Here is a 12,317-nt window from a genome sequence, read left to right as displayed (position 1 = left end):
GCAGTGACCAGCAGTAAGGTTTCATGAGGGAGCAAACAAAAGTAGCAACTTTTTAAAAGGCAAAACCTGGAACCATCCGGTTTGCCTAAAGCTGTCCAACAAAACACAAAGTCCTCCAACGGGGCTTTCCCGGTCACAACTTTCTCTTTAAAAAACTATGAGGGGCAGGGATAGGGTGAATAGCCAAGGTCTTTTTCCCAGGGAGGTGGAGTTGAAACCTAAAGAGCATAGGTTTAATGTGACAGGGGAAAGATTTAGAAGTGTCCTAAGGGGCATCTTGCCAGAGGAAGTGGTGGAGACTGGTACAAACGCAATATTTACAACCATCTAGATGAGTACATTAATAGGAAGGGTCTAGAGGCATATGGGCCAAATGCTGGCAAATGGGACTAGATTAATTTGGGATGTGGTCGATTAGGACGAGTTGGACCAAATGGTGTGTTTGTGTGCTGTACAGCTCCATGACTAACTGCAGATGCTGGAAATCAAAAACAAACAAGCATTGCTAGAAAAACTCAGTAGATCTGGTGGCATCTGTGGAGAGAAAGCAGAGTTGACATTTCAGGAGCTGTTTTGAAGAAGCGTCACTGGACCTGAAACATTAACCCTAATTGCTCTCCATCGATGCTGTGAGACCCGCTGAGTTTTTCCAGCAATTTCTGCTTTTGTTTAAGACATTGTGTTTGCGAGAATTGACGGGTTTTTTTTTTTCACTGCTGTTAATTGGATCTGATTGATTCTATTTCCCTCCAGAATAATTATCAGAGAATGCATTGGATGAGCAAAACTTCAAAAAATGTGGGGAAGCATTTATTTTAATATGCCTTTATTGGAAAGTTATTCTTGATCCACCCCTCACTCCATGTGTCTTATCAACCTCATCTCCTAGAACGATCCTTTCTTTGTTGTTGGAAAATGCTTCTTATTGTTGTCACTTTTAACCCATTTAGATGCCACTTTAGAGATGTCACACCTACAAAGGGCATCACTGGTCAAGGACTAGGGGGAAGGGGAGTTGTAAAAGGAGCACAGTAGCTGTCAGTCCAGGTATGAGAGAGATACTGGCTCCAAAATACAGGTCACTAGGAGGTAGGCAACAGGGTCAGCACTGAAGTGTTCAAACAACAATAGATCACATTAAAGAACCAAATATCTCATAAGTAATATAGTGATAAAGATGGATAAAGTTGATGGGAGTTGTCTGCTGTCAAGATGAGTTCTTAATACAAATTTGAACATTTGAAGAAATAGCGAGGTTTGAGAAGATTTGTAGCTCAGGTTGAGGTTTTGGATGGAGGCTTGCTCGCTGACATTTCGTTACCTTACTAGGTAGCATCTTCAGTGGACCTCATATGAAGCAATGCTGAAAATTCCTGCTTTCTATTTATATGTTTGGGTTTCTTTGGGCTGGTGATGTCATTTCCTGTGGTGATGCTATTTCCTGTGGTGGAGTCACTTCCAGTTCTTCTCAGGGGGCAGTAGATGGGGTCTAACTCGATGTGTTTGTTGATAGCGTTCTGTTTGGAGTGCCATGCTTCTAGGAATTCTCATTTGTGTCTTTGTTTGGCTTGTCCCAGATGGAAGTATTGTCCCAGTCGAAGTAGTGTCCTTCCTCATCCGTATGTGAGGATACTAGAGAGAGAGGGTCACGTCTTTTTGTGGCTAGTTGATGTTGATGTATCCTGGTGGCTAGTTTTCTGCCTGTTTGTCCAATGTAGTGTTTGTTACAGTCCTTACACGGTATTTTGTAAATGACGTTAGTTTTGCTCATTTTCTGCATAGGGTCTTTCAGGCTCATTAGCTGCTGTTTTAGTGTGTTGGTGGGTTTGTGGGCTACCATGATGCCAAGGGGTCTGAGTAGTACATTCTTGTTAGAGACGAGGTATTAGAGTCAGTTAGTTGGATGGCTGGTTTGTGATGCCAACAGCATAGGTTCAATTCCCACTCCACCTGAGTTTACCATGGAGGTCCCACCTTCTCAACCTGCCCTCACGTGTGGTGACCCTTAGGTTAAACTCAACACTAGTCATCTCTCTAATGAGAGAGTGGCCGTCTAGGGCAATGGTAACTTTTTACTGATCAGTAATAGTCACTGATGAACATGGTAAGGGACAGGCTTGAGGTAAGAGGACCATTAAAGATTAATGGAGAAGGTCAGTGGGTAGAACTGAACGCAAGACAATAGATAGAGAAGTCTGTTCCATATATATTTCCTCCTTATGGTAGAAGTTTTTCAGTTCAATTGTTCAATATACATTACATTGGTGAAGGCTGGTGCTGTGGGTGGCTTGTAGAGAGATGTAGCTGTTACATAAGAGATAATTAGTTAGATTACACTGAAATACAACAAAACACCACCAATATTTGGCTTTTCTTGTAAGGTTTATTATGGTTATAGAATTCTGTAGTAAATCAGATTAATCTCAAAGTCTGAACCAGTTACTGGGAACAAGGAATACATACAGGATTCACAGCATGCTAGTAAATAAAGTGGTGACATACATAAACAGATAGCATGACAATCTCAGGGAAATGTAGTCAAAGGCAAGGCTGGAAGGAGAGAATGGGCAGTTAGTCTTGCAACACTGAATCACAAAGAGTGGGCAAGAGTTCTCACTCAGCGAAAAACGAATTTAGGAATAATCCATCTCCGTGAGGAACGATTCGTTCATGCAACAAACACAATCTCGAAATATCAAACTCACCAATTGCTGAAAAATATGGTTTGCCTTTGCTCAATAGAAAGAATTTAACTGTGAGAAATGAAAAGGCAGATTTTATAAAATGGTAATTACTTCACATAACTTTCATGCTTAGAGAGAGGGGTTAATAATAAATGTGGTAGGAGCAAATGATTTAAACATATAAGCTTTTAGCATATGGACCAATCATTATGCAAATCTTGCCAAGTTTTCCCAATTAAATGGTCTTATATTGTGAAACACTGCAGAAGGTATAAAAAATTCAGATTCTCACTGGAATTATATATCCACCTTCTACCATCCCTTCCTCCATCACCCCCACTGCAAAAGCAAGTCGGATTTGACGGGCACTGAATGTCAGTGGGTTTTGGAGGCGGAGTTTTAAACAGAAACGTTGGAGAGAGTCACGTCCCCTTCGACTTGCAGCTCGTTGATCTGCTGGATCGGTTGGTAACGATGGTTGAAATCAAAAGCATGACGACCGTTGACAGTCACCCTGAAGAAAAGTTGCTCGCACAGAATGGTAATCTGACAGAGTAGGAAGGACAGCAATGAATGGTCAGGTCAGCAAACTAGAAAGATTAGATCCTTCCCATACCCACCTACACCTCTAGCCCAAAGTGGAACAGAATGAGATCACTGCACAACAACAAAAAAAAAATCTACCAAGGCAAACTACTGCTTCCCTAAACAGTGGCAAATGCTCAAAGTGGGGGCATGCTCAATTATAATGCAGGCCGATCACGTTTCTATGTCTGGATGGTAAAAACTGGACTTGGAGCTTTGAACTGCAAAGAGATATCACTGGAATTTCAAGAGTTAAGAGTTGATTATTCTGGATCTGCCAGATATTTAGAGGATTCAATAAGGCAGGTAGAAACTATTTTCACACAGTGGAGACAAGTTCTCAGCTGAAGGACTAGAGCTAGATGCTTTGGTAAATTAGTCATGAAAATTTGACAGCAAACAGCCTCTACAACTGGTTAACTCATGACAGGCCAGTTATTAGTTTTAAAACTGTGATTGATGGATTTTTTGCCAAGTGTTTGAAAGGGACAAAGGCAGATGTATGGAGTTAGATCATAGATCAATCACCACCTCTCCAACAAAAGGATCTAACCATCATCTCTTGGCATCCAATGGCATTACCATCACTGAATCCCCCATTAATAACATCCTGGAGGTTACCGCTGACCAAAAACTCAAATTGAGTGGCCACATAAATACTGTAGCTACCAGAGCAAGTCAGAGCCTTGTAGCAAGTGAACTCCTGACTCTCTAAAGCTTGTCCACCATCTACAAGGCACAAGTGGGATGGGATACTCCCCACTTGCCTGGATAGGTGCAGCCCCAACAACATTCAAGAAGCTTAACACCATCCAGGACAAAGTAGCCCCTGCTTGACTGGCACCACATTCATAAACATCCACTCCCACCGACACTCAGTAGTAGCAGTGTGTACCATCTACGAGATATACTGCAGAAATTCACCAATGCTCCTCAGACAGAACCTTCCAAACCCCACAAACACTATCACCTAAAAGCCTTAGTCTCATTGTTTCAGTGTACATTCCTTTTCTGTTACCGATAATGGAGATGTCAGTTTAAAACCTGGCAATAATACAAGGATGTGCTTGGGCCAACCAGCAGCCAGCGGTGGTTCCTTCACCCTCCAGCTTGAGAAACACAAGGGCCCACTGGAGCATTTCATCATGAAGCAGCACTACTCTGACAGGATTCTAGAAATCCACCTCCTTGCAGTTTTTAATTACATGTTAAAGAAGGCTACGCACCAAACCAACTGCAAGACCAGATTGATGCAGCAAGACCAGATTGATGCAATCCTTAAAATGGAAGAATTAGAAACTGGCACCAAGTCACCGAATGTCTACACAGTGTGGAAACAGGCCATTCGGCCCATCAAGTCCATGCTGACCCTCTGAAGAGCATCCCATCCAAATACACCCTATTCAGGGGATTCAGAAATGAGTTAGCAGGATGTTAAAGGAGAGGCTGGGACTTTTTCCACTGGAGTGCAGGAAATTGAAGGGTGACCTTACAGAGGTTTATAAAACGAGGAGTATAGACAAGGTAAATATCAGGTGTCGTTTCCCCTAGGGTGGAGAATTTCAAGATTCAGGAGCGTATTTTTTTAAGGTGAGAGGAGAAAGATTTAAAAGTACATGAGAGGCAACTTGTTTTTAAAATACAGAGTGTATGGTTTGTGGAATGAACTTCCTGAAGAAGTGGTAGATATGGATATAGTGACATTTAAAAGATATTTAGATAAGTACACCTTGGAGGGAAATGGGCCAAGGTGGGATTACTTTAATTTAGGACTGTGGTCAACACGGACTTGTTGGACTGAAGAGTGCTGTATGAGTGTCCGGCTTGGCCATTTCAGAGGACAATTAGGAGTCAACTATTTTGCTATGGACTGCCTGACACAACAGGCCAGATGCATGACAATAGTGAGTTATCTTTCTTAAAAGGTTAAGAGTGAATTGTCTGTGTTTAAAAATGACAACCTGAAAGTCAAACCTGTACCAGGTGGGAGCTCTCCTGGTACTCCAACCACTAACTGGTTCAGGCACCCACCTCAAAGGGCTGTCCGAGAGAAAGCGGATTTTCAGCCAAAGCCCTCTCTTCAGTGCCCCAGGAATTCCGCAGGTAGCTGTTTCGCACAACTACCTTCTCAGTGCGGAATCGCGGACTGATATGGAAAGCAATGTCGGGAGAAGTGCTTGGCTTCAGGTTAATGGAAAAACTGGAAAAGAGGAAGAAAGATAAAAGGTTCAAGAGCAGGCCTTTCGATAGTGCCTTTCCAACTACCCCATAACAAAGAGACTGGACCGCAGCAATGATTTAGAGTTTACAACTGGATCTAGTTTTGTGTTACGCCAACTCAACTATGCATCTTTTCTTCCCCTGGCTCTCTAACATTACAGGTCCTTATCTGATAATGAAACTGGCCAACATTTACCAATGTCAGACCAGTCCTGTTCAGAACTCCCTCCAAAAAGATCCACAGTTAATTTATCCACCTAAAGATCCAAAGTGTTTTGAAGAAGATAACATGGAAAATCCAGGTGTTGGAAACCTCCTTAACATACCCCACATTGAATTAACAGAGGTTAAATCAACTTGTAAACTCAATGTCAGAGATCACATACCTGCCACAATTTGGTGCGACAGTCCCCTGAATGGCAATCGATCTCGAGACAAAGAATCCTCCCTGGATCGGGGCCTTGAAAGGAACTTGCTGCAAGAAACCATGTTTTTTGAGAATTAAAAATCAATTATTCATACTGTGAGCACAATTCCTTCCCACTGGGTGACTGAAGCGTAAAGAAGTTTACAAATCCAACGGGCCAAAGTGCTTCTTCAGTACTGTAGGATTCCATGATGGATCATTAGCGGCAGTAAGATGGATCAGACGTGTGGGATATAAATGAATTAATGTTATTTCTGCAAGTATAAATTCTGATACAGAATAGGAATGAGAAAATACATATTCAGCAAAAAGAAAGGATATGTGAGCATGAGACATGAATACAGAACAATGGTGGATATATGGGCAAACAGGAAAACATCTGTTCTCCTCGCTTGTACAGAGACACAGGAACAAACCCTAATTAAAGAGGTCAAAGTGGCCTCTGGATGGAAATAGATGCTGATAGAAGAAAAGATATGCCTAATCAATAATCTATAATAGACTGACGTCAAACACCCTTATGGGAGTCAGAGATAAGAGTTTGTCACGGACAAAACAGGATAAACAGAAGTTGTGGGATCAGTCTTAAGGAAATGAGTGACGTAAGCGAAGCAGGGAACAAACAATGGAATAAGGAAAAATATGGGGATTCAAACTGTATAAATTTCGAGAGTTTGTTGGATTTGGTGTGCATTTTGTCATTACCTTACCTGGTAATGAGACAGGGCACCCACCTATAGGTGTATAAATAAATGGCGGATTCAGATATTTGTCTCGGACTGAAATTATTAAAGTGAGTGAGTTTTTGTTTCTCACAGACGCAATGCTGTATATTAAACAGTGACCAAGACCATAACCTTAACGGAGCAGGAAGCAAATGCTAAGACCGATGCAAGGAGTTGTTCTTCTGTTGTACCCACAGCAGCACAGCACCAGTATAAGAGCTCATGATAGGCGGAAGTGGGTACTGCAGATGCTGGAGATCAGAGCCAAGATTAGAGTGGTGCTGAAAAAGCACAGCAGGTCATCCTGATGAAGGGCTTTTGCCAGTAACGTCGATTTGTCCTGCTCCTTGGATCTGCCCGACCTGTTGTGCTTTTCCAGTACCACTCTAATCTTGACACTAAAAGCTCATGATGACTACCAAGAGAAATAATCATGCCAGTTACGGCAGGATCATTCAAATCCCAACACACAATAGTTTTCCAGTGTAACCAAAGTGTCTTGATGGGCTACCTGAAATTAAAACATATTGTGACTCCCCCTCTGTGTTGTATTTAAAAAAAGGTTATGACACAGCTCTGGAACAGGGGAAACTCGAAGCCAAACCACTGCACCACAAGAGCCCCCTCCCCCAATGTAAATGTATTTCTCTGGCCCTGATGACCTTACTTGCATTTATTGCTAGCTTGCCTCTGGTGAGAGTTTAAAAGCACATGGAGTCTCAGTGCTCCACCTAGTGGTGTCTGTCTCAAATTCAGCAAATGATGTAGTCCTGTGCTCGAAACATCATATCATAGAAGTCATAGAATCCTTACAGTGTGGAAACAGGTCATTTGGCCCAACAAGCCCACACCGACCCTCCAAAGAGTAACCCATCCAGACCCATTGCCCTACCCTATTACTCTACATTTACCCCTGACTAAATGTACCCAACCGACACATCCCTGAACACACTATGGGGAATTTAGCATGGCCAATTCACCTCACCTGGAATCGATCAAACTTCCCAGTGTATTGCCCTCTCTCCTGTAGGGGGAGCCTGCAGCCAGCAAGCCAGTTTGGGTCTCTCTGGGAGAGGGAGCAGAGCAAATCCACTTCTCTGGGTCTCTCTGCAGGACTCAGTGAGTGCTGTGTGTCACTGGAAGGGAAAGCAGGGGGAATCCCTGATGACACTCAGAAACCCCCCCTCTGTTCACTACACAGTTGACACAGAGTGTGAAGGAGCAATAAGCACCTTCACAAGGTGCTAGATCAATCAGACCTGACAGCTGTCCATTGAGCAGTTAAACGTGAGGTTCGGATCGACTGGATAGTGAAGCCCCCTGCAGCTGAATAGCCCAGCGCTATCCTGTCCAGATTCACTGGGGAGTACTGACACTTGCATCACAGGGCTGCCTGACCCCAGGTGGAGTCAGCAACTTCCAAAGAACTGGGATTGGAGAGTGGAAGGATTGGAGTGAAAACAGAGGTGAGAAATACCAGCCTCAGCAGCTCTAGATCTCAAATAATAATTCCATGACAGATCTGAATCGTTCTTCAGCACAAAACATTCAGTTTACAAAATATTGACCAGATACACAGAGTGTTTGTTCTCAAGGAAATTAAAAAGGGTCTCATAGCATAGTGGTAGTGCACCTACCTTTCGGCCTGGAAGTTTGGGTTCAAGCCCCAGCCAGCCCAGCTGTGTGTTTGAAAAGGTTAATTTATTTCTTTCTCAAGAAAAACACAAGGATGGGAAAACAGAGAGATTGCCTGCAATTGGACAAGCCTTAATAATCTCTATCAGAGGGGAATAGTGGCAAAGGAGTTCCTGGTGATTATAATCACTGGTAACTGTGATTAGTTTGTACCCCAGCCTGTTCAGCCTCTCCCTATAGCTCAAACCCTCCAACTCTGGCAACATCCTTGTCAATCTTTTCTGCACTCTTTCAAGTTTGACAACATCTTTCCTAAAGCAGGAAGACCAGAATTGCACATAGTATTCCAATAGTGGACTAACCAATGCCCTGTACAGCTGCAACATGACCTCCCAACTCCAAGACTTAATGCAGTGACCAGTAAAGGCAAGTGTACCAAACACCATCCTCACTATCCTATCTACCGATGACTCCACTTTCAAGGAGCTTTGAACCTGCACTCCAAGATCTCTTTGTTCAGCAACATTCCCTAGGACTTTGCCATTAATTGTACAGAGGAACCTCGATTATCCAGCATTCAATTAACCAAACTTCAGATCATCCGAAAAGATCACAAGATCCTGATGCATGGCTAACTATGTTATCAGGCATAGATTACCCGGCATTCAATTAACCAAATGAAATACTCCCTGCCTGTGTCCTTCAGATAATCAAGGTTCCTCTGTTTATGTCCTGCCCTGATTTGCTTTTTCAAAATGCAACACCTCACATTTATCAAATTCAGTGCTTCAGTGAAAAATGTCCCAGCCTATCCAACCTGTTTTTATCCAAACTGTTCCTGTTTTTTTCTTAAAATTCACTTGTGGGCTGCGAGCATTGTTGCTTGGGTCAGCATTTATCGCTGCTGCATAATTGTCTGTTGAGAAGGTGGTGGTGAGCTGCCTTCTTGAACCGCTGAGATGACATGCTGTAGGTAGACCCACAATGATGTTAGGGAGGGAGTTCCTAGATTCCAGAGAACATGTTAACACCCGCAGAAAGTAGGGACCACTGTCATAGACTTAAACACAATTCCTTGAAATACTAACAAAATGCAACATTACAATCTTTTCTGACTACAGAGTGATAAATGATTAGTCTGAGACAATTTTATTGAAGTTAAATTTATTAGTTTCCATGTGGATCCCACACTGAATCCAAGAAAAAAAAACACTCCCTGGGGATCAGGCATTTCACTGAAAGAACAAAAGGAGCTATTCAAAGAGAAACATGGGGCTGAACATTCATTTTTTTTGGAAAATGCAAGTCATGTCAAGTTTGGGGAAGTGATTCACGCCACAAGGGTTAGAATCCTCAACGGATCTCATCAAACACATCTGAGCTCCCTCAGTGAGAATTACATCCCCCCCCCCCACCCCCATTTATCTCTCCACCCCAGAGGCTCCCTGCCTTCATTCCTGATGAAAGGCTTTTGCCCAAAACGTCGATTTTCCTGCTCCTTGGATGCTGCCTGACCTGCTGTGCTTTTCCAGCACCACTCTAATCTAGACTCTGGTTTCCAGCATCTGCAGTCCTCACTTTTGCCATTCAGTGGATTGGTCTATGTTACAACGAGAAAATAAACTGGAACTTACCAAATTGGCAAAGGAAGGTGGGGCAAACATGGGAGGAGCCTGGAAATGGAGAGAGAGAGAGAGAATGAAAATGAGAAAGAGAAAGAGAAAGAGCAATCAGCATATCCTGAAAAACGAAGCAATTAAAAATTCCAATATCTCATTCGCTGGCCAAAGGCTGAAACTTACCGGGTTGGGAAATGCAGGGGGAGCAAACATGGATCCAGCCTGGGAAGTGAGTAGAGGAAAAAGAGAGAGATGAGCACATCCTGAAAAATGAAGAAATTAAAAATTCCAACGTCTCAGTGGATTCACTGGGCAAAGGCTGAAACTTACCGGGCTGGCATAGGCCGGAGGAGCAAACATGGATCCAGCCTGGGAATCGAGGAGACAGTTAATCAGTATTGGCAGAGGTTGGCCCGTGTAATTACAACAACTTATACTAAAGTAGCTTTAACATGATAAAACTTCACAGGAGCATTATAAAATGTCATATAGAGAAAACCACATAAAAATAGATGAGGTCAGATAAGCCAAAGGTTGGCAAAAGAGGTAGATCTTAAACGAGTATCTCAAAGGAGGGAAGCAAGGTCCTGAGGCCAGGAGGTGCAATGAGGAAATGCCAGAGAATGTGATGCCAAGGCAACAGAAGGCATAGTCACCAACTGGGTACAAGAGGCCAGAGTTAGGGGAGTACCAGTGTCTCAGACAGTCGTGGGCACAAAGACAGGGAGGGGGCAAGGCCACGGAGAGATTTGTAAACAAGGATGAGAATTTTAAAATCAAGATGTCACTCAACCTAAAGTCACAGGAGTTTGGGACATGCAAGAGTTAAGACAGACAGTAGAGTCTTGAACAACCTTAAGTTTAGAGAGGAATAGAGTGTAGGAGAGCAGGCAGGATGGCTTTGGAATATTCAAGCCCCAAAATAACAAACTTTCAGCAGCAAATGGACTAAGGCAGGAGGAGGTTAAACAGCTGGAAGCAGAGGATCTTAGCATTGGCTTCTCAGAAGGTCAAGAGCTCACCTCAGGGTTAAATGAGCTGCTGAGATTGTGAACGGACTGAGTGCCAGGGAAAGGGGTGAAGGGCAGGACATGGGAAACGGAGTTTGAGTTTCAGCAAAAAAATTCCGAACTTACCGGATTGGCCGGGATAGTGGGGGGAAACATGGAACCAGCCTGCAAGAGAGAGAGAGGTGTGATCACGTCTCAAGAAACAATGAAAGCATTAAAAACTTTCGATAACCAGTCAGTGGGTTCACTGGTCAGAGAACAAATCTTACCGGGTTAGCAAAAGCAGGTGGAGCAAACATGGCAGCAGTCTGGAAGAGAGGAGAAAGAAAGACAGAGATTAATCCACAAACATCAAGTCATTTTAAATGATAACTCAAATCACAACATTCTCAGGAAACTGCAGACACTGGAAATCAGAAGCAAAAAAAAAGAAGTTGCTGGAAAAGCTCAGCAGGTCTGGTAGCATCTGCGGAGAGAAATCAGAGTTAACGTTTCAGTGACCCTTCCTCAGAGGAAGGAGAGTCCAGAAAACTTTCACAATGTTGAATGGGTTTGAGTGAACAAACATTGAAATCTTCCTCCCTCTGGCAGAGGGCAGTTGGAAGAACTCTTTCCATATTTATCCTTTTTGAATAGTGATTCTGCAGCTCAAACCAGTTGAGGATCTGAAATCTGAATAAAGGCTCAAGTAACTAGTTGTAGTCAGGTGCAACCATTTAATACATGCTCTTACTAACATAGGCAGCAATAAAATGGCTTCTTAATGCAAATAACATGACAAAATGGCTTCTTGGCTACAAATTGATAATTCTGCTTCAAGCTGCATAAAATGGCTTGTAACCCTGCTAAAAGCTGAACTAACCACAGTGTGTCTCAACAGACTTTTCTCAGCAGAGAGCGGCGCGAGCTGGGCGGAAGTGAGGTTGGAGCGCAGAGCTGGTCGGGAAAGTAAGTGATTGATATTTGAGTGGGTGTGTTCTATACCCCAGGCCCTACATAGTAGGGCCTCCCTCCCATCCTCCTCCTCTAACCTAACTTTAAAGTTCACAGGTAAACTACTCAGTGTTCTTGCTTTGGAGACGAAGTGTAGAGTAATGGCAGCGCAGGCAGTGGAATGTTCCTCCTGCCAGATGTGTGAGGTAGGGGTGACCACCGATACTCCTGCCGACTTCATCTGCAGGAAATGCAGTCAGATTGGCAGCGCAGGCAGTGGAATGTTCCTCCTGCCAGATGTGTGAGGTAGGGGTGACCACCGATACTCCTGCCGACTTCATCTGCAGGAAATGCAGTCAGATCCTGCTCCTCACAGAACGAGTTAGGGAACTGGAACTGGAGTTGGATGAACTGAGGATTATTCGAGAGGCTGAGAAGGTGATAGATAGAAGCTACAAGGACATAGTTACGCCAGAGAA

General features: G+C 43.3%; 1 protein-coding gene across 1 annotated transcript in view; it reads right to left on the bottom strand.

Moving 5' to 3' along the window:
- Window positions 1-2,363: 2,363 nt before the first annotated feature.
- Window positions 2,364-12,317, bottom strand: part of lgals9l1 (lectin, galactoside-binding, soluble, 9 (galectin 9)-like 1) — a 26,130-nt gene continuing 16,176 nt past the window's right edge. Inside the window, exons 5-12 of the mRNA XM_043718271.1 lie at window positions 11,175-11,213; window positions 11,032-11,070; window positions 10,226-10,264; window positions 10,079-10,117; window positions 9,911-9,949; window positions 5,876-5,964; window positions 5,301-5,469; window positions 2,364-3,230 (exon numbers count right to left, since the gene is read on the bottom strand). Of these exons, the coding sequence (XP_043574206.1) occupies window positions 3,084-3,230; window positions 5,301-5,469; window positions 5,876-5,964; window positions 9,911-9,949; window positions 10,079-10,117; window positions 10,226-10,264; window positions 11,032-11,070; window positions 11,175-11,213 (600 nt within the window). The 3' untranslated portion in view covers window positions 2,364-3,083. The remainder of the gene's footprint in view (window positions 3,231-5,300; window positions 5,470-5,875; window positions 5,965-9,910; window positions 9,950-10,078; window positions 10,118-10,225; window positions 10,265-11,031; window positions 11,071-11,174; window positions 11,214-12,317) is intronic.

The sequence above is a fragment of the Chiloscyllium plagiosum genome, chromosome 28 (assembly GCF_004010195.1).
Source record: "Chiloscyllium plagiosum isolate BGI_BamShark_2017 chromosome 28, ASM401019v2, whole genome shotgun sequence".
Lineage (NCBI taxonomy): Eukaryota > Metazoa > Chordata > Chondrichthyes > Orectolobiformes > Hemiscylliidae > Chiloscyllium > Chiloscyllium plagiosum.
The sequence above is the reverse complement of the archived record's forward strand: the minus strand, read 5'-3'. Positions and strand labels throughout refer to the sequence as shown.